Source organism: Lotus japonicus, chromosome 1 (assembly GCF_012489685.1).
Source record: "Lotus japonicus ecotype B-129 chromosome 1, LjGifu_v1.2".
In the NCBI taxonomy this organism is placed as follows: Eukaryota; Viridiplantae; Streptophyta; class Magnoliopsida; order Fabales; family Fabaceae; genus Lotus; species Lotus japonicus.
In genome coordinates, this window is record NC_080041.1 from 4,816,943 (window position 1) to 4,844,535 (window position 27,593).

The following is a 27,593-nucleotide window of genomic DNA, read 5'->3' on the forward strand; positions in this document are numbered from 1 at the left end:
CGTCACCGGCTGATTCTTATTTGCCGAGAATTGCACTAGAAACTTGGATGAGAAGTCTCTGAAATTTGAAATCGATCCACGCGGCAAAGTTGTGAACCACGCCATCGCCGTCGATTTGAACGTCGATGGAAACATCCTGCACTTCACCGCATCTGACGCCGCAATTATCACCATTTTCGTATTAAAATACAGTAGATGATCTTTCGGATCGGAATCTCCGCTGTAAGAATCCAGAACTAACGTTTTCATGTTATCCGGAATCGCCACACTCTCGACATCTTCCGAGAATGGACGGAACTCAGCCACGGAATCTGCTTCTCTGCTTCCATCATCTCGCTGCTCGCGACGGTAGAGATCTAACTGAGCCTGTAGATGCTCATTCCGCTGCTGGATGTTGCCAATGCTGCGCATCAAATGGCGCCATTGCTCCTGCGACACCGCCGGTTGTTGTTCCGGAGCAGGTGAATTCCCTGGTGAGTGCTCCCGAGATCCCACCTGTGAAGGCGATGGAGGAGGTGGTGGTGATGGAGGAGGAGAGGGCGACTGTACTCCTGCCGTTCGCACCGGAGAATCCAGGTCCACACGATGAGGCCGCCGAGGCGGCGAAATCCGCTGTCGCATTGGTGAGTGATGTTGCCTCCTGCGTCGAGTCTCCATCCAAACCAGAAACGATGCAAACTCGATCGGAAAACCAACACTAGTCACAGAATCAAAATCGGAAAACCAGAGAGTTGCCTAATCACAATCAGAGGTAACTTCATGCACAATCAATCCACGTGAATGGGAGTAGAAAGTTTACAGTCCCCACAGACGGCGCCAAATGTTCTGGGAATGAACATTGAGGAAAGGTATAGTACCTAAGGGTAGAGAGATTGTGCTAGAGAGAGAGTAAGAGAGAGAATGCTGAATTTCATGTGTTATTTCATCAAATGAGCCCAAAAGTCCCTTACACTTGATAACTACCTCCTATTTATAGAGCTTGGGTACTACCTATTGGGTCAATTGGGCCTCCGAGGTCAAGGCCTATCTGAAGGCCAGGGCCCTGCCTCAGGGCGAGATACATGCTGGGCGTTGCCCCTCTAGGGGCTCGCCCAGTCCAATGTTAATAGTCATTTTTCTCAAGACTCTTCCAGTGGTAATGAAATAGGTAAGCATATGAATCTCATTCTTAGATCTTTAAAGCCTTTAATCACCACCTCTCTAAGAGTATATATCATACATGCATAAGCCCTTGCATGATCAGTCCAAAATCTCTCAGACTTAAAGTTGACAGGTAACTCATAATCCTACAACATGAGCAACATAAAGTAAGCGACTAAAGTGCGCCCACATCGACAAAACTAGGTAAATACAAAATATGACAACTATTTCCCTATGAGATTTTTTTAAAAAGAAATTTTTTAAAATTTTATATTTTTCCGCCTCAAAATTTTTATTTCATATTACCCAAATATATAGTTGACTACTCAATAAGTTAAATTTTCGCATCAACTCATTTTCCAATTTTTTTCTTGATTCCTTCTTAGAATAATACACATATATATGAGAACAAAGACTATATATGAAATACTTACCAAATATTTTTTCGGGAGACCTAACTCGATAGTGAGATGATCTAATTCAAGGCATCTATTAAGCAAGAACGTGATTCCTAAAAGCTCATTTTGTTCCAATGATGTCTTCATTGTCAAACTCCTCACATTTAAGCTATGTGGCATTCGGAGCAGGCAGCCTCCAATGGGAACAACCTTTTCATATCAAGTTAATACAAAAGTTTAAAATATATATACATATATATATAGAGAGAATTTCCTAATCACACTCTTTAGTAAAGTAAAATTGAAAAGTAGCTATATAACAAAAAAATACATACCTGAAGAAAGTAATTACACACAGTTAAAGTACTACCACCAGAGATATTTTCCATCAGTTTGTAGAGAAAAAGAGCATTTCCTTCAAACTCAATACAGAAATCAAGAACTGACTCTTCCATCACAAGGGAACGCACGTCTATGACCAAAAAGTTATTATTCAACCCGGAATAATAGAAATATTGTAAGTTTGGAGCATTGACTATAAAATAATGACTATTAGGTCCAAACATGCATCTGTCCACGACCAACTTTCTCAACCTTGGGTTCTCCTCTCCTAAATCAAATTCATCTGAATTCCAACACCTCTTGAAACTTAAACTTTCAAGACCCTTGCAATTTGACAATAAGGTCTTAATAGTAGTGAGTTTCACTTCCATCCAACCCAAAGAAATTTCTTTGAGTGCATGAAAGTGAATCAATTTAGTCTCAACAAAATTGCATGAAAACAACTTCAAAGATTCGATGCAAGCGTGACCATAAACATAAGCTGGCAATTCAAACAAGGCTTCATGATTAATATAATTAGTAGTGAAATAACAATCCAGGGTTGGATCACAAAAGTTTAGCTCCAACTTCTTTAACTTGTGTTTTGTGGCGAAGGCAATGCATTCTCTCACGATCTTCTTAGCTTTTCCAGGCTTTGATGATCTCAAAGAGAACTTATCGACTAAAGTTTCCGTCTGATTAGCATTCCAAAGCATCACAAACTCTAGAAAGGTCTTTCTTCGTGCTTGTCTGATTTGATAAGTTTGACCATCTTTCACAAAAGATAGTTCATCGAATTCAATGTTTAATGTGGACTTAAAAATGTCTATCCAACTTTTCGAGAGAATTGAGGTTCTTACCGCTTCCTTGAACGGTATCAAAGAAATAACGTAGGAAAGTAAAGAGTAAGGCAATGAACTAAGCCTGTCTGCGCTAGGTGCCATGCTTTTGGTATTGTAATTGCAGCAAACTATGAGATTACTCAGATATGTTTCATAGTAAAATGAAGATAAAGAGAAAGTGAAGGCTATACAATCTACGATGTGTGTGTGATGCTTCTGAATATAACTAACTACTAATATTTATCTTGCTCCCTTCTCTCTCCAATTGAAATATGCTAATCAGACATTAATGTACAAATTTGTTATGTAGCTACTTTTTCAGGTAATGTTTAATTTTTTTATAACAATTTTTTTTGGTTATATAGCTACTTTTAGGTAATGTTAATTCGCGTACTAATATCAGCTAATGTATAATTTGCATACTAATTTAAAATATACGAGATTATAGGTATAGATTTACTTTTTTGAACGAATAGGTATTAATTTAAGTTAATGTACAAATTTGCTATCGGAAAAACAAATAGTATTATATTATTTAATGTAATTTTTTTGTATCAATATGTATTTATGGCGAAATTTGAATAAGATGACAATGATTTTTAAACAATTATGTTATTGAAATTTATTCTTATATTGAATTAATGATTTTTGAAAGCAAAAGGAAGTTTCAGAATAATGATAAAAAAAATTATCAAAAAAAATGATAAAGAAAAATCTTTTGCTTTCTAAAAAAAAAACATTAGTTTCAAAAAAAAATGATCAAGAAAATTGAGAAAAATCCTCTCAAGACAAGGGAAATTCCCCATTGAAATGTTATTGATGCATGTTTCAAAAAAAATGTTATTGATGAATTTTGAATTTGAAATTTTTAATGGTATAATATGTAAGGTAAATGTTTTAGTCTTAATGTGTTATTATGGCGAAATTAATGAAATTATTAGCAATGACATGTTACATGTATTTAATTTTTTATTATTGATATTTAATTTTAGTCTAATATTTTCAATTAACTAAAAGCTAATAAATACGGTTTAATTGGTGCAATTATTAATACATAATTTGGAATAATTTTAATATCTAATAAAGGTATAAATAAATTATTTAATATTATAATTCATCAGTGTATTTAAAATATTAAAATTCAAGAACTTATTGGTAGTAAAATATTCCAAATATTTAATTCATTATAATTGATATTTAATTTTTTCCTGATATTTTTATTTAAGTTATTGTTAATTTATAATTTCGAAGGTAAAATTATCAATAAAGAATTATGGATTAATATTAATATTTAATAAATTCATAACTATATTATTCAAAAATATTATTAATCAGTATACTTAAATTCTTAAAATTAAAGAAATTATTAAAAATAAAATATTTCAAATGTTTAATTTTTTAGTATTGATACTTAATTTTTCATAATATTTTTATTTAAATCATTGTGGATAAATAAGGTTTTATTGGTGCAATTCTCAAGACCTAATTTTCGATTAATTTTAATAGATTAATAACTATATTATTTAAATTAATTATTATCTAAAAATCTAAATTATTTAATAATATGTTTAATCATCATAGTTTAAATATTAAAATTCAAGATCTTATTTGCAATAAAATATTTCGAACAGTTTTTTGTGTACATCCGAAATATAAATTGCACTCACAAAGAATCAATCCCTAGACCTCCCCCAACCCAAGTGATATGTTCGCCAGCTCTTACGACTTAAGCTATCATTAGTATTGACATTTAATTTTTTCTAAAATTGTTATTTTAATTATTTTTAATAAATATGATTTTATAGGAGCAATTATCAATAAATAATTTAGGATTAATATTATTATTAACTAAATTTAATACTAAATTATTTAAAAATATTATTAATCATTATATTAAAATTATTAAAATTTAAGTAATGATTAGGAATAAAATATTTAAAATATTGAATTTTTTACTACTAATATATATTTTTTTCTAATATTTTTATCAAATCGCTGTTAATAAATAAGGTTTAATTGGTGAAGTTATAGAAATAATTAGATTATTATAATATTTAGTAAATTATGAATAAATGATCTAATATTATTATTAATTAATATAGTTTAAATTATAAAATTCAAAAATTTATTTACTGTAAAATATTTCAAGTAATTTAATTTATAGAATTGATATTTAATTTGAGCTAATATTGTTATTTAAATCAATTTTAATAGATGATGTTTTATTGGTTCAGTTATTCGTAACTAAGTTTGGATTAATTTTAATATCTAGTAAATTAATAACTGAATTATTTCATATTATTATAAATCAGAATAGTTAAATATTTAAATTTAGGAAATCATTAGCAGTAACATATTTTTTATTTTTCATTTTTTTAATATTTTTATTTAAATTATTGTTAAAGAATAAGGTTTAAAATATTGAATTTTTTATTATTAATATTTAATGTTTTTCTAATAAAATTATTAAATCAATGTTAATAAATATGGTTTTATTGGTGCAATTATCAAAAAATAATTTTGGATTAATTGTAATATTCAATACATTGGCCCCCAAATGTTTAGAGCGAGAAGTTTTAGAGAGAGACGCTCTGCCAGGCTTTCGCCAGCACGGTAGAGCTGGACTAGGGGCCAGTCGTGGGCAGAAGAGCGTAGGCCATCACGTTTTCATGGATGTTGGGTCTGGCCGGGGAGGATAGTGGAAGGCACAAATGGCGCGTGGCACAGCCGCCGGCAGCTTCAGAGGCCTATCCGGCGACAAACCAACGTTGGTCCACACCGGGATTTTCTCCCTTCCCAGCAAAGTATGAGTCAAATAGAGTGGGTTACGATGGTTTAGGGAGTGGAAGACGACAGTATCGAGAGCCAGTTTGGAGAATCGGCAATGGCGGCCTGCAACATCGATTTGCCTATCGTCAGGCAGGGAATCGCAGTCATTCACAAGTATCATTTACCGTCTGTGTTTGCTGGTGCTGGGAGTTTGCGGGGAGTGGAAATCCAGGAACCCCGGAGAGGGCACTGCCGCTATAGAGTGGGCTTTGTTCACTTTTCGTCAGATGAGGAGGCTTGGGCAGCAATTAGGCAGTTCAATGGGCTACGTTTGGAAGGCCGATTTCTTCAGGTGAAACGCGCATGGTTCCAACGGCCAGTTTCGCAACCCCTCAAGTCTGGATCGTACCCAAAATATTCCTTGCAGGGAAGGGTGTGGCGAAAAAAGGAAGATCATGGTGGGACGCAGGTGGATGAGGTGCAAGGGAAAACGGAGGTTAAAGAAGAGGTGGCAGAGTCGACGAGGATAGTAGTGGACATGGAGCCGGATCAACGGTGGGTGAGGCGGTGCGCGATGGCGCGTTTGCATGAGGTGTCCAATGTTGAGGTGTTACAGGGATACTATAGCTCCATTGGGTTGTTTAATTTTCTGATTGTGTGATGATTTTGTGGCTGTTGAATTTACCTTGAATGCTGATGTGCCTATCCCTGTGTCATGGAGCATGTCTGGTATCGTTCAGCAATGCTGCTGCCAGGAAGGTTTCGATTTAGTTTTATCATGTGGGTGGCTATGGAAGCTTGGATTTTGCAGTTTAGTTGGAGAGATATTTGAGGCTTTTGGGGATTTTGTTTTAGGTGGAGGTGGTGTGTTTGTCTATAGACCATAGTTATTGGGAGATTATTCCAGTTGCTTTTGGGCTAAATCAGATTGCCCGTGTGCACTTATGAGGTTTACTTCTGATTTTGTTGTCCCTCATGGTGCTGCTTGTTTCATACAAAGTTATTCAAGTGCTTGATGTTAGTGTGACAATGAGAGGGCCTACGCATGCTTGAAGTTGATTTCACGAAGGGTATTTGGAGAGGTGCCTTGTTGCTGGTCCTTTGTTTGTATTTTTGGTATTCAGTTAGCTGCTGGTTACAGTGGATTTTGTTTCTCAGTTGCAGATTGACTTCCCATGATTGAGTACTCTTTTTCTTTGCTAGGCTTTTTTCCACTAGGTTTTGCCCAGTAATGTTTTAATGAGGCTCTTTCATGAGACCATCTTTTGTCATTCTGTGGGTTGGTGGTGGGTTTATTCAGGGCAAGGGTTGGTTGTTCTCAGTGGTTACGATTTTATTGTACTTTGTTCTTATCTGAAGTTGCTTCTAATTCAGACTTTTTATATTAATAATATTCATTTCTTTTTTAAAAAAAAATTTAATACATTGATAAATAAATTATTTAATATTATTATTATACATTAATATAGTTTAAATCTTAAAATTAAAAAATTATTTACCTTAAAATATTTCAAGTATTTGTAGAATTGATATTTAATTTGCTCTAATATTTTTATTTAAATCTATGTTAATAATGTGTATTTATTAATAACTAGTTTTGGACTAATTTTAATATCTAATAAATGTATAACTAAATTATTTCATATTATTGTTAATCAGCATAGTTAAAATATTTAAATTTAGGAAACCATTAAAATAAAATATTTGAAATATTTAATTTTTTCTAGTATTGTTATTTAAATTATTTCTAAAAACTAAGGTTTAATTGGTGCAATTATCATTATCTAATTTTGGATCCATATCTATATTTTCTAATTTAATAACTAAATTATTAAAATTTATTATTAAAAATTATATTTAAATTATTAAAATTCAAGAAATAATTATCAATAGAATATTTCAAATATTTAATTTTTTAGTATTGATATTAAATTTTTTCTATATCTTTATTTAAATCATTGTTAATAAATAAGGTTTTATTGGTGCAATTATCAATAACTAATTTTGGCCTAATTATAATATTTAATACATTTAAAACTAAATTTTTTAATTTTATTATAATCAGTAAAGTTAAAATATTAAAATTCATGAAATTATTTGCCGTACAATATTTCAAATGTTTAACTTTTTAGAATTTATATTTAATTTTTTATAATATTTCTAACTTTATGTGTTTATTTTAGGCTTAAATATGTTGGGGCCCCTACAAAATAGGCGTCCTTTGGTTTAAGCCCCTGCAAAAAATTTCTTCAGAATACATCCTTAAATGCAAAATAATAGTATGGTTTAAGTCCCTGTCGTTAATGATCGGTTAGAAAAACGTTAAGTCACTTAGAAAAGCTTATGTGGCATTTTTAATATACTTTTTTAGTAAATTTAATTTCCACATCTGAAAAATAAAAAAATTTATTTGAAAAAAAAAAACAATCTTCTTCCAGATCCGAAACCCTAGCCCAACTTCCTTTTCCCACTCCCAAGAAACCTCCATCAACTCCCTTCTCAACGGTGGCTGATTTGAAGGCCACCACAGAAACCACCAGTACCTCCCTACTCTACTCTTCCTCCGTCGCCCCCTCCACGACGTCCATCCTCGAAATCCCTAAGTCTCTTGCTCAAAATCCCTAGATCCCCCATGTTCTAACGGATCATTAACGGCAGGGACCTAAACCACCTATTATTTTGCATTTATGGGTGTATTCCGAAGATTTTTTTTGTAAGGGTCTTAACCAAAGCACCCCTATTTTAAAGGGACCTCCTACATATTTAAGCATTTATTTTATGTGTTTATTCTCTTTCTTTATATGTCATTTAATACATTCAAGTCAATTCTACTATTATATAAGAGATAATATATATTTTCTTGGTCTTCATTCTATTGCACTTCCAATACCATAGCCATGTCACCTAGCACAGGCAAGTTTAGCTCATTACCTCATATTTGCTCTCCACCATTGTTTCCTTGATACCATTCAAGAAAGCGGTAAGAACCTCAATCCTCTTTAAAAGTTGGATAGATATTTTCAAGTATAAACCAACATAGAATTTGATTAAATGTCTTTTGTGAAAGATTGTCAAACTTATCGAATTAGACAAGACCAAAGAAAGGCTTTTCTGGAGTTTGTGTTGTTTTGGATTGCTAATCACACAAAAACTGATGTGGATAAGTTCTCTTTGAGATTATCATTGCCCGAGAAAGCTAAGAGAGTTGTGAGAGAGTGCATTACCTTTGCCACAAAACAAGGGGTGAAGGAGTTGGCGTTGGACTTTTCTGATCCAACATTGGATTGTTAATTAACCACTAATTATATTAAGCATGAAGCCTTGTTTGAATTGTTACCACATGTTTACGATCACACTAGCCTTGAATCTTTGAAGTTGTTTTCATGCAGATTTGTTGAGGCTGAGTTACTTAACTTACATACACTCAAGAAAATTTATTTCGATTGGATGGAAATAAAACTCATTACTATTAAGACATTATTGTCTAATTGTGAGGCGCTTGAAATTTTAAGTCTCAAGAGGTGTTGGAATTCAGATGTCTTTGATTTACCAGAGGAGAACCTAAGGTTGAGAAACTTGAAATTTCTCACACTTGCTGATAGCGGCGGGTATGAAACCGATTCAGATTTGGTGAACCTGAAGATCAATTTGTTGGGTGATTGCCATATTGGAAAAACCACTTTTTTGGTGAGCAAAATTCTCAACTTTACTAAGTGGGTGTTTGGATTGTGGTTGCGTTTGCATGATGAAACCTTAAAATCATGTTTGAGCATAAGTTAAACATGTTTGGATCAGGCTTTTTTTCTCTATAATCAATTTTGACACTGAGAAGTTGTTGCTGCTCAAATTAAGTTTTTCCACATAATTAATTGCATGGTTAGATATACAATGAAAAATGACCGTGAAATCAAAATTATTGTGGACGGTCACAAAAGTTAAAAGAGGTTGTTTTTGTTATTCATGAGCCAAAGCTAGCTCAGTGTGGTTTTCCTTTGTGTATTCAAACATGCACGAGTGTAGCTTTGAGTTTAGCTTCCTAGATGGAGAGAATTGATTTTGGGTTTCTAAAAGCTGATCCAAACATGTTATTACTTGGTGTTTGGTTTCGCGATTTATACATAATCTAAGTTAAATTTACCCACAAGCTAAAATTTGTAGCTTTTAAACAGAATAACTGATTCTACATTAAACATATATACAGCAAAATCCTCTGTTTTCATTATTTAGCCGTGTTTGAGTTAACTCCAATTTTGTCAGATCAAGTATGTAGGGAATGAACAGGAAAAGAGGAGCTTGCATATGAAAGGACTGAATCTAATGGACAAAACGTTGTCTGTTGAAGGAGCTCGTATTTCATTTTCTATATGGGATGTTGCAGGTGCTTTTTAGGTTAAACTTTCTTTCTCTATGTCACTATGCTCTTCATTTTCTTCTTCTTTATATTTTTCTGTATTTTTTCTCTTTTCTTTTATTGGGTTGTTATTTGAATCAACAATGATATATATACGTCTCATTTTTTAAACATTTTATTTCCAACTATTTTTATTTTTATCTCTCTTCTCTTATTATCTATCACATCTCATACTTTCTCTCTCTTACTTTTTCTTTTCTTCTTATCTCTCTTCTCATTTCACATCTTTCACCTCTTTTTGAGGTGTGTAAGTTACATTTTCCTATTTGAATCAGTTCAAATTATTATATGTAGGTGATAAAAGTTCTCTGGATCAAATTCCTATGGCTTGTAAAGATTCAGTTGCCATTTTGATCATGTTTGATCTCACTAGTCGTTGCACACTTCACAGGTAGGCTGAGAAAATTCACATCTATGCTAAGTTCTGTTGGAAATTAAACATTTTTCAGCAACATAATGGTAGAAAACTAATAATAGTTGTTTGTGTTTTGTACTTTGCTTTGTTTGTGCAGTGTTGTTAGATGGTATAGTGAAGCAAGAAGGTGGAATCTGGTACCTTGAATTAGAGATTTATCTGGTTGATACTTCTCTTATTATTAGAATTAGTTTCTTTGATAAAGTAAATGCCACTGATTAAAGTAATTAAGAGAAAAGCTTTGAAGTAGTACAAATATTGGACAAAGTAAACTACATTAATATTTTATTGATGAGGCTTTAGTAAACCATTATGAACAGCAGTAAGTGACATTAACTTTCATTAACATGATATGAGTTTTATTTTGTATATTGAAAAGATAAAATGCACCTACCCGGAATCGATCATAGTTCCTACTAATTGAGTTATCCTACGTGGACTAACATGATATGAGCTGATTATTTATAAGCTGACTAGTACTTTTTACCCGTGCGATGCACGGGGATATTTACTTTTGTTCTTTTTATGTGATTTTTTGAAATTTGTGATATTTTTTAAAGATATTTTATGGATTAAAAGAACAATATTTATATGATATATAAGAAATCATGAGTTCGTAAGTTTATTTTTGTAATGAAGGTTTTTATTTTAATTTTTTAGTTGCCATTTTTTTTTATCTTTTGTTGTTGTTTTCCTAAAGGCTCGATTGATGGTTTTTTATATCTATTGAATAGTTTATTATAGAGAGTTGAAATAACATGTATGTGCTGAAATAGACACTTAATTTTTATTTTTTATTTTTTTACAATTGAAATAATTACATTGAGAATAAAACTAAGAATATTGTTCCACATTTCCTGTAAAAAGATCTTCATCATATGACATTGCGAAAAACTTTTTTATAAACTACATTTGAAGTACTATGGAAATTGTTGTCATAACTATCACAAATGAGAATTTTTAATCCTTTAGGATACGTGACTCTTCGGATTTTTAATTGTACCATGTATCTTCGATTGTTGTTTTATTATTAGTGGGAGATTGAATGATTTATGACACTTAAGTATTAACTTTAATTATTTATTCAGTTACTCAAAAAATATATATTTATATATATATATATTAAGGTATTTATCATTTCTTCGAGTTTTAATGAAATTGAATTTTTAACTGTTATGTTATTAATGACATTAAACATTAGTTATATATATATATATATATATTAAGGTATTTATCATTTCTTCCAGTTTTAATTTAATTGATACTGTTATCATTTTTACCCGTGCATCGCACGAGGATATTTACTTTTGTTCTTTTTATGTGATTTTTTGAAATTTGTGTTATTTTTTAAAGATATTTTATGGATTAAAAGAACAATATTTATTTGATATATAAGAAATCATGAGTTCGTAAGTTTATTTTTGTATTGAAGGTTTTTATTTTTATTTTTTAGTTGCCATTTTTTTTTATCTTTTGTTGTTGTTTTCCTAAAGGCTCGATTGATGGTTTTTTATATCTATTGAATAGTTTATTATAGAGAGTTGAAATAACATGTATGTGCTGAAATAGACACTTAATTATTATTTTTTATTTTTTTACAATTGAAATAATTACATTGAGAATAAAACTGAGAACATATTGTTCCACATTTCCTGTAAAAAGATCTTCATCATATGACATTGCGAAAAACTTTTTTATAAACTACATTTGAAGTACTATGGAAATTGTTGTCATAACTATCACAAATGAGAATTTTTAATCCTTTAGGATACGTGACTCTTCGGATTTTTAATTGTACCATGTATCTTCTATTGTTGTTTTATTATTAGTGGGAGATTGAATGATTTATGACACTTAAGTATTAACTTTAATTATTTATTCAGTTACTCAAAAAATATATATTTATATATATATATATATATTAAGGTATTTATCATTTCTTCGAGTATTAATGAAATTGAATTTTTAACTGTTATGTTATTAATGACATTAAACATTACTTATATATATATATATATATATATATATATATATATATATATATATATTAAGGTATTTATCATTTCTTCCAGTTTTAATTTAATTGATACCGTTATCATTTTTACCCGTGCGATGCACGAGGATATTTACTTTTGTTCTTTTTATGTGATTTTTTGAAATTTGTGTTATTTTCTAAAGATATTTTATGGATTAAAAGAACAATATTTATTTGATATATAAGAAATCATGAGTTCGTAAGTTTATTTTTGTATTGAAGGTTTTTATTTTTATTTTTTAGTTGCCATTTTTTTTTATCTTTTGTTGTTGTTTTCCTAAAGGCTCGATTGATGGTTTTTTATATCTATTGAATAGTTTATTATAGAGAGTTGAAATAACATGTATGTGCTGAAATAGACACTTAATTATTATTTTTTATTTTTTTACAATTGAAATAATTACATTGAGAATAAAACTGAGAACATATTGTTCCACATTTCCTATAAAAAGATCTTCATCATATGACATTGCGAAAAACTTTTTTATAAACTACATTTGAAGTACTATGGAAATTGTTGTCATAACTATCACAAATGAGAATTTTTAATCCTTTAGGATACGTGACTCTTCGGATTTTTAATTGTATCATGTATCTTCGAGTGTTGTTTTATTATTAGTGGGAGATTGAATGATTGATGACACTTAAGTATTAACTTTAATTATTTATTCAGTTACTCAAAATATATATATATATATATATAACTAATGTTTAATGTCATTAAAACTAGAAGAAATGATAAATACCTTTATATATATATATATATATATATATATTAAGGTATTTATCATTTCTCCCAGTTTTAATTGAATTGAATTTTAAACCGTTATGTGTATAATGACAATCTCCATGTCTGTTTTCTTTCTTGTTGGTTCAGACTATGATCTCACTTGAGAGAGTGTGTTCCCAAGCTTTCATTATTCATATGTATTGATTTCTGTTTTTTTAAAAAAATGCTCATGTAACCTCGACTTAGGTGTTATGAAGGCCGAAGATCTCTTCAGGAGTGCGCCTCTTAAGAATTGAACTTTCGATTAAGGGGTTCAAACAACTATTTTTTACCATGGAACCGATGTCTGTTGAGTTTGATTTTTTATTTTATAACTTACATAGATTTTTTAAATGATCTTAATTCATATTATGTAACCACTAACTTAGATACTAAACATATGTACTTGATTGACATGTAGTGGAAATTAAATGAGTTTTATGTCATTAAGTTAAGTGATTCATTATCAAGTAAGAGAGTTTAAGAGTATTATTATAACCATGACTTTGTGTGCCCATGTATCCTATTTTATTTCCTTGATGAATAAATTAATTATTTGTTTAATTTTTTTTAAAACTGTAAACTTTTATGTCTTAAAGATTTATATTCAAGTTAAACCGTTGTAGTGCTAGAGCCTTTTCACTAAATTAATTTTGTGTCCTTATTAGCCACCTTGAATAGGTATTCCATCATAAATGATCTTAATCTGATAACTGCTATATATCCTAAATGATATGAATTCATAGTATGTAACTTAATTTAATTTAATTCCATTAAGTTGATTGGTGTCTTATTAAGGAAGAGAATTCACCATGACTTTTATTATCATGAATGAGTGTGACATTTTGGCTTTTAGTATGGGCTAAAATGTAACTCATGGAATGGAAGTTTTTGCTGAATGATTCCTAATAAAGAATAATAACAGTAAACCTTGTATTTTTTTTTTGTAAGTCTAATAACATTAAATCTTGTAATTGAATCTTAAAGATAGTTTACTTTTTAACTGACCCTGAAAGACACTTCAACACAGATTTAATTGTTACATCTTTACCTTAGCTACTGCAGCCAATGCATAAAAATAAACATCCATCATTCATGAGTGCCATCATTGTAAAGAAGAAAAACATATCTCAAACCATTCAAATACTTGTCAAAGTGGTTCTACATCAAGTTCTAATTCTAAGTGGTTCTACATCAAAGACAAAAGGGAAAGGAAGTCCACTTTAAGCTCGAGAAGTAAAGCTACCCAACCACAACCACTTTTTGATGAGCATGCTGAGAAGCCACACTCTTTCTAATATGCAATCTTCACAGCTCAAAGCAGCCACAACATGCGAGGGACTGAGCAACAAACTCACCAAGAAAAAAGGTGCACTCTTGAAAGCATTGGTTTTCTACATCTTAAGGTATCTGCAACATGCATGAAAATTAATTAATTACAAAATGAAAATCATTGGTTATCAATCACTGCAAGAGAAAAACTCATGAAAAGAAACGAAAAAGTCGAATTTTTTTCTATTGATAAAGTACACCTAGTAAGAAGAAAGTACACAATCCCTAGAAAACACACAAAGAAGGATCAGACATCAAAACTTGTAGTGTATGAATGAGATCTTTTTATCTGATGATTGAAAGTGTTATATCAGGACATAAGTGTACTTGATATGGTAGAAAAAATTCCATAACTCATTTTAAATTTTATTCTTTAAGTTTCTGAGTTCTATGAATCCTTGGTTTTGGCACCAAAATCAGCAGCACATGTATTGGACTCAAAAGAGGAGGACGCAGGGTAGGGATTTTGACACCAACCTCAGTTCTACATAGGACTTTCTTGGTGGGAAATGGGTTCCTTATGTTTAGAACTTCCACATTTTTGAACAATTCCTTGAGCCATACCAATCCAATAGTCCACAAAAACAATCAACATCGTGTTTACAAAAGGAAAATGGTCCAGTTTACATCATGCACTGCCTAAACACACATCAGTTGACCAAATCGTGAAACCATAAGCAATTCTACAAATCAGAATACAATGAAGCAGAAAGGTATACTATCAGTTGATCTATCTTACTTTCATCATTCAGCTTTAAAAGGTATATTATCAATCAAAACAAAAGAAAGAAATAGATAAGATTGTAGGTTACATTCAAGTCCTTTCTCTCTGTCCACAGGAAAATCCATGAGCAGAAACCCCATTAGAAATTGCACCCTCTGCTGTAGGTTGTTAGGCCCAATGGTATGCAAGAAAGCCATATTGAACCTTTAGCCCATCAGAACCCAAAGGGTCCCAAGATATGGCAGGTGTATTCTAGAAGGGGGAAGAGAATGGTGACTAATAGTTAGTTAGGGAGAAGGTGACGTGTCATGAGAGAGAGAGAGCTATTGACATCAGGTTAGCTATAAGGAGTGAGGAAAGGATTGAGAGGAATCATTCTGTTAGAATCAAGTTAGTGAGAGGAGCAGATTGCATTGTGCATTTCTGTTAAGGAGCCTAGCTCTGGGCAGTTGAAGAGGATTCCATTCTCTTTTTCTGTAAATCATTCTCCATTTCCATTGATAATATAAAGCTCTATTTGTTCTAAATTCCTATATACTGTTACTTCATTTTCTGGTATCTAACAATTTGGTCCGACCTGCCGGATACCAAATCGAGAGAGAACCAGTGGATGCCACCGAAAAAGAATCAGCCAGGAACAGTCAAGGTCATGGAAGCAAAGATCGCAACCTTGGAGGAAGAACTTACCGGGATGAAATCGACTCTGATGGCCATGGAGCAAGGACAAGCGGCGCTCCTTGCGTTGTTGGAACGCAACCTGGGGAAAACAACCATCGCCGACGATGGGAACACCGGCGATGGAAGCAGTTCAGGAGCAAGAGCTGGCGACGGATCGGAGAAGGAGATACCAAAGGATGGATCATCGCGTTTGCAGGGAGATGCTCTGGCGGAGTTCCGGCACTCGATGAAAAAGGTGGAACTTCCGATGTTCGACGGCGACGATCCGGCGGGGATGGATCTCGCGTGCAGAGGTCTATTTCCGGGTACAAAACACCGCCCCGGAAGTGAAGACCAGTCTTGCACAGCTTAGTATGGATGGTCCCACCATCCATTTCTTCAACTCACTGAGCAACGAAGAAGAAGGCCTCACCTGGGATCGGTTGAAGGAGGCACTCCTTGAACGCTACGGCGAATATGGCGACGGCGACATTTACGAACAGCTCACGGAGCTCCGGCAGCGAGGATCGGTGGAGGAATACATATCCTCTTTCGAGTATCTCACGGCCCAAATACCCAGATTGCCTGACAAGCAATTCCTTGGGTACTTTCTACATGGTTTGAAGAGAGAAATCAGAGGACGAGTGAGGAGTTTAGTAACGATTGGAGATCCAAATCGCTTGAAGGTTCTGCAGATAGCTCGAGCTGTGGAGAGGGAGACGATGGGTGATTCTGGATCGGGTTATGTTCGACAACCCAGATCCGGGTATGGGTCGACCCGAACCAACAATCAGGGGTCCAGTAAAGGATCCGACTGGGTTTTTGTTAAGCAGGGGAAGGAAGGGACCACAGGCCCAAGCAACAACAACAAAGGAACCAATAATGGGCCCAGAGTGGATAAACCGGCCCAGATGGATAGAAAAAGAGGAAATCCACGTGACAGAGGCTTTACTCATTTATCCTACAATGAGCTGATGGATCGGAGGCAAAAGGGGCTTTGTTTCAAGTGTGGAGGGGCCTACCACCCAATGCATCAATGCCCTGATAGACAATTAAGAGTTCTGCTGATGGAGGAAGATGACGACAAAGATGCTGAGGGAAAATTGATAGCTATTGAGGTAGAGATGAAGAGGATGAGAATGAGGGAGAGATGAGCATGATAAGTCTGTGTCAGATGGGCCAGGAAGAAGGACACAAACTGCAAACCATCAAATTGCGAGGAACAATTCAAGGGGTTCCCATTTTGATCTTGGTGGATAGTGGAGCGACTCATAATTTCATTTCCCGGACGCTGGTGCACAAGCTAAGTTGGCAAGTGGTGGACACACCTCCCATGCGCATTACATTGGGGGATGGTTTTTGCTCAAGAACCCGTGGTAAATGCACCAAGCTGCAGGTAAAAGTAGAGGACATTCCCTTTGTGACTGATGCACAATTGTTTGAGATGGGAGTTGTGGATCTTGTATTAGGAATTGAATGGTTGAGAACTCTGGGAGACATGATTGTGAACTGGGCAAGGAAAACGATGAGTTTCTGGCATAACCATGAGTGGGTCACTTTAAGGGGTTTGGATGAGGGGTTAGAGTCCATGGAAACTCTACAAAGTGTCATTGGCAAATCCCACCCTCATTTGAGGAAGTGGGGGAAGGAAAGTCAGAACCAAGGAATGTATTCTGCACTTGAGGCTGAGAAGCTGCAGGAACTTGAAGGGTTGCTGGAAGAATATGGAGACATTTTCCAGAAACCAATGGGACTTCCGCCAAGGAGAGACAAGGAGCATGTAATTACTCTGAGGGAAGGAGAAGGAGCAGTTAATGTCAGACCCTATAGGTATCCCCACCATCACAAGAATGAAATAGAAAAGCAAGTCCAAGAGATGCTGGAAACAGGGATAATTAGACACAGTACGAGTTCATTTTCAAGTCCTGTGATCTTGGTAAAGAAGAAGGATGATTCTTGGAGGATGTGTGTTGATTATAGAGCCCTCAACAAGGCTACTGTCCCAGACAAATTCCCAATTCCAGTGATAGAGGAATTGTTGGATGAGTTGCATGGAGGAAAATATTTCTCAAAGCTGGACTTGAAGTCAGGCTACCACCAAGTAAGGGTGAGAGAGGAAGATATCCATAAAACAGCCTTCAGGACTCATGAGGGTCACTATGAATTTTTAGTGATGCCTTTTGGACTCATGAATGCACCATCAACATTCCAAAGTTTAATGAATGAGGTATTTCGTCCATTTATGCGAAAATTTGTTCTAGTGTTTTTTGATGACATCTTGGTATATAGTAGGGATTGGCAAACCCATCAAGAGCATCTCAGAACTGTCCTTTCCACTTTGAGAACTCAAGGTTTGGTGGCTAATAAGAAGAAATGTCTGTTTGGGAAGCAATCTGTAGAATACTTGGGACACTTGATTTCTGGAGATGGAGTAGCAGTAGATCCCAACAAGGTAAGCAGTGTTATGGCTTGGCCTGTCCCAAAGAATGTAAAAGGGGTTAGGGGGTTTTTGGGCCTCACCGGGTATTACAGAAAATTTATTAGAGATTATGGCAAGATAGCCAGACCTCTCACTGACCTCACAAAAAAAGAAGCTTTCAAGTGGAATGAACAAGCTCAAGTTGCCTTTGATGCTCTTAAGGAGAAATTGACTACTTCACCAGTCTTGGCTTTACCAAATTTTGCTAAAGAATTTGTAATTGAATGTGATGCATCTGGAGGAGGGTTGGGAGCAATTTTGATGCAAGATAAAAGGCCTATAGCTTACTTCAGCAAGGCACTGGGAGTTAGGAATCTCACAAAGTCAGCTTATGAAAAAGAATTGATGGCAGTGGTTCTAGCAATACAACACTGGAGACCTTATTTGTTGGGAAGGAGATTCAAGGTAACCACTGATCAGAAAAGTCTCAAAGATTTGTTGCAACAAAAAATAATTACAGTAGAACAACAAAACTGGGCAGCAAAGCTTTTGGGATTTGATTTTGACATTTGTTATAAGCCTGGGAAGTTGAATAGGGGAGCTGATGCCCTTTCTCGAATCAATGAGTCAGGGGAATTCAAACAAATTGTCACCAGTGTGAGATGGGACAGTAAACAAGATTTGTTATCAGAAATTGCACAAGATCCTGAGATACAGCAAATTATCAAGGATATTCAGGAGGGAAAAGAAGTGAAGTCAGGGTACACCTTGGAGCAAGGAATTTTATTGTATGGTGGGAGATTGGTCATTCCTCGAGGGTCTTCTTTGATCCCTGAGTTATTGGCTGAATTCCATGAAACACCCCAAGGAGGCCATTCAGGATTTTATAGAACTTACAGAAGAATTGCAGCCAATGTGTATTGGGTAGGCATGAAGGGTTCAGTTCAGGACTTTGTCAAGAAATGTGATATTTGCCAAAGGCAAAAATACATGGCTAGCTCCCCAGCTGGACTTTTGCAACCCTTGCCAATTCCTAATCAAATTTGGGAAGATATTTCCATGGATTTCATAACAGGATTACCCAAATCCAAAGGTTATGAAGCTGTGTTGGTGGTAGTCGACAGGTTGTCCAAGTTCTCTCATTTTGTACCTCTCAAGCACCCCTATACAGCAAAGGTGATAGCTGACATATTTGTGAGAGAGGTGGTGAGGCTTCATGGTGTGCCCTTATCCATTGTGAGTGACAGGGATCCTTTGTTCATGAGTAACTTTTGGAAGGAGCTCTTTAAAATGCAAGGAACCAAGTTGAAGATGAGCACTGCCTACCATCCAGAGTCTGATGGACAAACTGAGGTAGTAAATAGGTGTCTTGAAACCTATTTGAGGTGCTTCATTGCTGATCAGCCAAAATCTTGGGCACATTGGGTTCCTTGGGCTGAGTATTGGTATAATACGAGTTATCATGTATCCACAGGGCAAACACCATTCGAAATAGTGTATGGGAGACCACCACCAGTTATTACTCGCTGGGTACAAGGAGAAGTCAAGGTTGAAGCAGTGCAAAGGGAGCTTGTGGAGCGTGATGAAGCAATAAGACAACTCAGGCAACACCTTTTGAGGGCTCAAGACCGAATGAAGCACTTTGCGGACAAAAAGAGATGTGACCGCAGCTTTGAAATAGGTGAATGGGTCTTTGTTAAGCTCAGGGCCCACCGTCAGAACTCTGTGGTAGCAAGAATTAATGCCAAACTTGCTGCACGATACTATGGTCCTTACCCAGTGGTCGCAAGAGTTGGAGCTGTAGCATATCAGTTGCAATTGCCTACTGGTTCTCGAGTACACCCAGTTTTTCATGTGTCCTTACTAAAGAAGGCAGTAGGCAACTACCACAAGGCGGAAGATTTGCCAGACTTAGAAGGCGAAAAGGGGGTTGTGATTGAACCTGAAGCCATTTTGGCCAAGCGTACAGTGACAGTACAAGGGGAACAGATACAACAGCTTTTAGTTCAGTGGAAGGGACAAGGCTTGGATGAAGCTACATGGGAAGACCTGATTACCATTAAGAGTCAGTTTCCATCTTTTAGCCTTGAGGACAAGGCTCAGGCAAATGGACGGGGTATTGTTAGGCCCAATGGTATGCAAGAAAGCCATATTGAACCTTTAGCCCATCAGAACCCAAAGGGTCCCAAGATATGGCAGGTGTATTCTAGAAGGGGGAAGAGAATGGTGACTAATAGTTAGTTAGGGAGAAGGTGACGTGTCATGAGAGAGAGAGAGCTATTGACATCAGGTTAGCTATAAGGAGTGAGGAAAGGATTGAGAGGAATCATTCGGTTAGAATCAAGTTAGTGAGAGGAGCAGATTGCATTGTGCATTTCTGTTAAGGAGCCTAGCTCTGGGCAGTTGAAGAGGATTCCATTCTCTTTTTCTGTAAATCATTCTCCATTTCCATTGATAATATAAAGCTCTATTTGTTCTAAATTCCTATATACTGTTACTTCATTTTCTGGTATCTAACATAGGCTCATACCATCACTGACTGACTCTCTCTCTCTCTCTCTCTCAACCGCAGTTCATTATAATGAAAGAGAAACCCTATTTGGTTTAATTGTGTTGGCAGAGCAAGGTCGCAGAGAAGGAGTTAAGTCACTCAAATGGTCAATAAGATTGGTGAGGAAGAACACATATAAGACAATGTTGGATAGAATTGACACTAACCAAATAGATAAACAATAAAAGATGTTACCTTGGCCTTGGAGGAGAGCAGATGGGAGCCTAAGTCAGAATGCAGTACCAATTACGAATAACACATGAAAGGCAAATCAAAAGAGTAAATAAATTAAATGAAAAACTAAAAGTATGGAATACCTTAACCGAGAAAGATTGGATCCCTAAAACATTCAATAAGATTGGATCTCTAAAACAACAACAATAGATCAAATGTTAGGCTAATTAGTAAAGACTAATGCCAGCAAAATCAAATATTTCATTTATGTTTCAAATGGGAAGCCTGCATCACTCAAAGCAGAAGAGAAGCTACAAACTCTCTCAGACTGGACAAAAAGAAGTAGTACACGAAGAGGAATATCTCACCTCTGAAATCAGCCAAATTTCCTATTCAATGTGTAGTACAAAAGAGCAGTTGTACCGGCTGCAGTGGCCATGGTTGCAGTCGCCATGATTTTCCTATCCCTATAACAGCAGCAAAAAATCCCATTTAAAAAAATTTTCAAAACAGAAAACTGTGATGCAATTTCCCAATGTAAGGCAACTAAAAATCCTTGACTTTTCCATTGGTGACCAAATGAAACGAAACCAACCGAGATGGAATCTTTCCCCCATTGGGTATCAACTATCGAGCTCAAATTAAGAAGAGAAAAAAAAAATATAACTGGGCATAAAGTTTTCTAATTTGAACAGAATGGAAACATTGGTGGTGGGTTAAATTCGCAATAGAACTTGAACTTTGACAATTCACTTGATCAATCAATAGAAAAATAAAAGAAATTGAATGAGAAAATCAAATAAGCCAACGAAAATCAATAGCAGACAATCGTTCTACAATTAAGCTACTAAAGAACTAAGAGAATCAAATATCAGAGTTCAATTCTTTCTTTAAACCCTTGATCATTATGAGATAAATGTTTCTCTCGCAAATCATGGAACATATATGCAGTGGTCCAATCCTATGTCTTATTCAAAATGAAACCTCCAAGTAGTTCTATTTCAAAAAAAAATCATTTGTAAGTAGAAATAAAACAACAACTGATCATTAAAATGTTCCAAACACTGAATTTAACCTAAATTTGAGAAGGGAAGAACCTCCAACTATGCCAAAGCAGCCAATCCATTTTGCAGTAAAAGAAAAAATAAAGTAGGAAGACTAAGCCTAACTCTTTGTAACTCCACCAATTATCAACTCCTAGTTCTAAAGAATATAACCAAGGGGCTGATAACTTAGAATCAAATAGAACAGAACCATAAAAGAAAACCTTGAAAGGACAGACACATAGATTCAACGATTTAACTGAAGACATATAGTAACATCCAGTGCATCCGTTCAAGCAACCGGTTGGAAACCAACACATGTGTGGTTTTGGGTAAAACCTTTATACTAAATGCTGTTGAGTGCAGATATTGTAGTGGCTTGGGTTGTTCTGGTCTAATCCAACTAAATAAAATGAAACTAAATCGGGAAGAAAAGAAAAGTTCCAAATAAGAAATGCAACTTGATAAGCACAAAAAACACAAAATGCTCAATTGATTTGAACATTAAAAAGATACCATAATTCAAAAGTATCCTGAAGCTGTACATCACCGAGAATACATACATAAGCCAGTGGCATCAAAGCATTTTCAGCCTTTTGCAAGTCTCAATGAACATCCTGCAAAAAAGTAAAATAGCAGATTAGAGTGAGAAGGTGGCACAAACAATAGAAAAGAATAGATACTCATGGCGTTCTACCATAGAATTAACAAATTTGAAGCCCTCATCGTGTCTGGAAGTTTGATGGAATCACACCACCGCATCAAAATCATGATCCTCAAGTCTCTGATTCCATTTCACTCTGTCGTTTGTGATGCTTGGGAGCCACAAAATTGGAATAGGTTGGAGAAGATGGAGCGTGGGCAACAGCAGAGGCGGCGTCGCATTCTGTCTTGCTCGGGGCTGAGGTCGGCGCTCTTGTGGCTGCCGCCTGGAACATGGCCGCCGAAATCCTAAATTGAGAAAGGAAGAAATGAAAATCATGGCGAAATTTTACGAAACAACAAAACCCTACTTCTAGAGAACATACCTTGCAAGTCGAGGGAAGAACACCTTCAAGCTGGAAGTTGACGTCTGCGTTCTGGTTGAATCTCTTCCATGGTGGTGGAGGCAGCCTTGAGGTCGGGGTGAGTTCAAGAGAATCGCATACGAATGACAAATAAAACGTTTAAGGAAACCAACAGTGAAACGGTTGCACGAATCACGTTTCTGAAGGCAAAAAGACAACAACATTTGAGATGGAATCTACGGTTCTGATCAAATCTAAGAGAAATAATTTGCGTTTTTACAAAAATACCCATGCTTTATTTGATAGTGGTGTGGAATGAAATACTGAATGACTAAATTACCCTCCAAGCTGGAGAAACTCTGCTTTTATATATATTATAGATTATAGATTATAGATATAGATTATAGATTATAGATTATAGATAGATAGATAGATAGATAGATATAGATAGATGTGTGGTATTTATTTATTTTTATATTAAAATAATTGAGCAGATGAATTCCAAATTTGATTTACTTTTGGTGAAAATTTCTGACCTTCATTATTCGCTTGCAGAATGCAATTCCTATTCTGATAGGAACCAGTTAAACTTCCCCAGATTTGCAATGGACCATTGTAACACAGGTAAATGAATAATATATAATTAATGGGTTTATTCCGATTTAGCTCATTTAAAATGAGATACATCATTTTTGAAAGTAAAGTAAGTCACAACTATCAATGATTAAGAAATGGGAATTGTTATTCAGACCCTCCCCCTCCATAGCTATTCAGACCCCTCAAAATTGGTGAATTGTCCAAAATGCCCATGTTTAAAAAAAACTTCCTTTTTTCCCCACTAACTCCTCCCCTTCCCACTTCTTCAAACTTCCCAAACCCCCATCCCCCAAACACATTTCACTCATTTAAATCTTCCTCATTCAAAATCTCCCTCCCTCTCTCACGCATCCTCCTCCACTGCCTCCACCTGCCACCGCCATCGGTTCCGCCAGCGACACCGCAACCGAGTGGAGTCGCCGCCACCCCCATCGCCACTTTCTGCTGCCAACCACCCAAGATTCTTCCCGAAACTCAGGTTCGTAACGCGACCCGACCCATTATGTTACGGTTTTTATCGCACTTTGTAGATGCGTTTGGGTCGCAGCTTGAAGGTGCGTGTTCAGAATACACGCACCTTAAGGGTGCGCTTGATACACACCTTAAAGGTGCGACCAAGACGCATCTACAAAGTGCGTCTTAGACCCTTATCTATCCAAGCTTCAATGCCTTTATGTTTTTGTTCTGTTTTGAATCTTATGTTTTCAATGCTGGTTCAAATATGCCAAGAACAAAGAATTTGAATTTGCCCCCGGCCAACCGTTCTAGCCATGGTAGTAGAATCCCCCCTACGACATCGGTACGTAAGGAGCGTGAAGCCGGCCGCCCTACGAAAGAAAGAAGAAGCATGTAAAAGGCGTGGCGAGGTAACCCGTAAAAGGCGTGCAGGTAGTGCAACGACTGCTGCCAATGCAGTACAAGAGCCTGAGCCTGAACATGAACCAGTACAGGAGCAAGAGCCTGCAAATGATGATATCGTTGATGCAGAGCAGGGTTCTGGTGAAGGAGAGGAGGAGAGTTCTGGTGAAGAAGAGGAGGAGGGATCTACTGAGGAGGAGGAGGACGAAGAGGAGGAAGAGGATACACAAGCGGATCAATGTGAGGAAGATGATGATGATGACATATTCTTTCCTGGGGGGCCTTATGACAATACCTTGCTGAAGAGCTTCAAGCAACATATATCACTGGAGGTGTGGAAGCATTACAAGAAACCTGCTGAAGTGCCTGAAGTGCTTGATAGGGGTGTCTTGAAAACCTACCACCATGGGAATGCTATGCCTGGGAAGGATAAGGAGAAGCATAACGATGTGAGAAAATGCTTTCCAACTTATGTAAAGGGAAGGGTTGTGGTTGTTGGTCTATTGCCTTTGTTGACATGCAACCTACCCTCTGTTGACAAGACCATGCTAACAATGTTTGTAGAGAGATGGCAGCCGGAGACATCCTCTTTCCATATGCCATTTGGGGAGATGACCATATCACTTGATGATGTTAGTTCTTTGCTACACATTCCTGTGAAGGGAAAATTCTTCACTCTCCCAGTCCTGAGTCGTGAGGATGCAGCCAGTGCATTGCATAAACAGCTTGGTGTGACACAAGCAGCTGCTGAAGAGGAGATCCGGAAATGCTTAGGACCTTATGCTCGGTATACATGGTTGTTGGAGGTGGTTGAGGACATGGCTAAGCAAGGGAAGACCAAGAAAGCTGCTAGAGCCTTCTTGTTGCGTTTGGTGGGGATGACGATCTTCTGTGGGAAGACAAACAACAAGGTGGATGTTGCATATTTGGGGATGTTCATGGACCCATGGACTTGTAAAAGGTTGGGGAGTATGCATGGGGCGCCATGGCATTGGCTTTCCTTTATGAGCAGCTGAAGGACGCCACCAAGGTCTGCACCACTAGCCTTGGAGGATACTTAAATCTGTTTCAGGTATGATTCTATAACTCTTATTTTAGTTAAATTGTAATTAACGTAATTTAATGTATAAAGTATCACATTTTTATGTATGAATATTTGATTGCAGGCATGGATATTTGAGCACTTCCCTACGTCATTGTTTGATAGAAACCTGAACAGGAAATACAGTGAGAAAGACCCGCAAACTTCCAAATGGGTCACCAAGAGGGGGACTGTGGACCTGCATGCGAAGAGGCTAATCCTAGATGACCTTACGGGTAGCAGTGTTATATGGACTCCATATGACGGACATAGAGAGGATTGGCCCTTTCAGCAGGAGTGTCTTTACAGTGGGTGGATTCGGCATTCAGGTATCATCCGCCCATATCTGCCAGAGCATGTGTTGAGGCAGTTCCATATGCTCCAGGATCAACCCAATTTACCACCGACAAACATTCCCCTGTTGATGATATTGATGAGAGGTTTGAGAACATGACTCATTGCGTGGCTGGTTAACATACTGAAACTCCAACGACAACGCCTCGCTACTTTGAGTGGTACAAGTCAATCTCGCACCGCTTTGTGGTCCCTCCTGAAACAAGAGGTCATGTGGCAGTAACTCTTGTGGTAATGATCAATAATTTAATGACTAGTTTGATTTTGTTTATGTTAAAATTTATGATTTTGTTCCATTGTTGCTTGTAGGGTGTGCTCGACCAATTATGGGAGTTGAGTGATATCACAGTTGACCCCAATGAGACGCCACAACGAATCCTCGAGGCAAACCAGCGTATGCGGGATATCATACTGCAGAACTTGGAGTATGGAGGTGATGATGATGACAGTGGTAGTGGCAATGGAGTTGCACCTCATGGTGGTGGTGGCCCTGACAAAAAGAAGAAAGGAAAAGCATCTGAGGTCTCAACCTCGAAGACTAGTTAGGTCTAGTGTTTTAGGATTAATTTATGGATGACTGTATTGAAGACAAATTACTTTTCACATAGGTTGTGTTAAAAAGATAAATTACTTATCGTTGACATGTTATGTTATGTTGTGATGTGATTAATTTAGTCTCCAATTATTGTGTTTTGTACTATTAAGCTGCTATGTTTTTTATCATGTTTCTGTTTTGTGTGATGGTGTTACAAGCATGTTTCTGTTTTGCCTGAAACGTTTCTGTTGTAGAGTTCACTTGTTCACGCACTCTCTGGGTGCGTGAACATCGCACCATGTAGGTGTTCTCGGTACGCACTCTCAAAGTGCGACATAAGAATCGCACACTCAGGGTGCGTCAAAGTCGTACCCTCAAGATGCGCCAAAGACGCTCCATGAGAGTGCGTTATGTTACAGAATGTATGTTCTAACAGTAATTTTAAGGTCAGGGTCCCTGTACATTATAGAAGTTCTGAATTAATCGCACTCTCAGGGTGCGTCGTAGACGCTTTTCCAGGGTGCGTCTTAGACGCTCCTTGTAGAAGCTTCTAGGACGCACCCTGAGAGTGCGATTTAAAACTCGAAACTAGAAACATGATGAAACAGACATGAACAGAAACATGATGAAACTTTATTCATAATTGTTTGATGATACATTACAAAATTTTCCAAAATACAAGTACAATGACCCCTAGACCCTAAGTCCTAACCCTAGTACTTGACATAGACAAGTACAATGACCCCTATATGGGATACAACCAAGAAGAGGAAGCTTTCTTATTCTTCAGGTCTCTTTCTTGGCTTCTGAGGTCCTCTTCATTGTCTTCTGCTCCTCGGCATTCCGGATGGATCCAGTTCAGCCACCTGAGTCTGGGTGAGCCTTGATGTTTCCATCACAAAAGGAGACGACGGAGGGCATTTTCTACTGAAGCGTGGACTTATTCTATTTAGCAACTTTGAGTACTTTGAACAAACAAGGATGAGCAAGGATGGTCACCCCTACATTAGCAACTTTGGCACTCTGAATCTGAAATTTCACTTTCAAAGTACTCAAAGTTGCTAATGTTGGGGATAACATCCACATAACCCCAACCACTCAAACCCCCCTAAACCAAAAGAATAACATTAAAATAAGACATAAAAAAGCATAGAAGAGGAA

The 27,593-nt window shown here is 36.1% G+C and overlaps 1 protein-coding gene and 1 pseudogene across 1 annotated transcript; one reads left to right on the plus strand and one right to left on the minus strand.

Moving 5' to 3' along the window:
- Positions 1-1,118: 1,118 nt before the first annotated feature.
- Positions 1,119-2,251, minus strand: LOC130746341 (putative F-box protein At3g29830). The gene is made up of 3 exons (XM_057598967.1): positions 1,874-2,251; positions 1,575-1,748; positions 1,119-1,286 (listed from the first exon to the last, which is right to left on the minus strand). The coding sequence occupies exons 1-3, from the start codon at positions 2,249-2,251 to the stop codon at positions 1,119-1,121; spliced, it is 720 nt and encodes a 239-aa protein (XP_057454950.1).
- A 3,334-nt stretch (positions 2,252-5,585) lies between these two features.
- The window catches only part of LOC130746420 (uncharacterized), a 31,548-nt pseudogene continuing 9,540 nt past the window's right edge, over positions 5,586-27,593 (plus strand).

Bases quoted from the DNA above. Each gene is read 5' to 3' on its own strand.
- LOC130746341 (XM_057598967.1), bottom strand. From the start codon at position 2,251: ATGGAAGTGAAACTCACTACTATTAAGACCTTATTGTCAAATTGCAAG. The intron at 1,749-1,873 runs GTATGTATTTTT...TGATATGAAAAG, and splicing joins TGTGTAATTACTTTCTTCAG to GTTGTTCCCATTGGAGGCTG. The intron at 1,287-1,574 runs GTAAGTATTTCA...CTCATGTTGTAG, and splicing joins GTCTCCCGAAAAAATATTTG to GATTATGAGTTACCTGTCAA.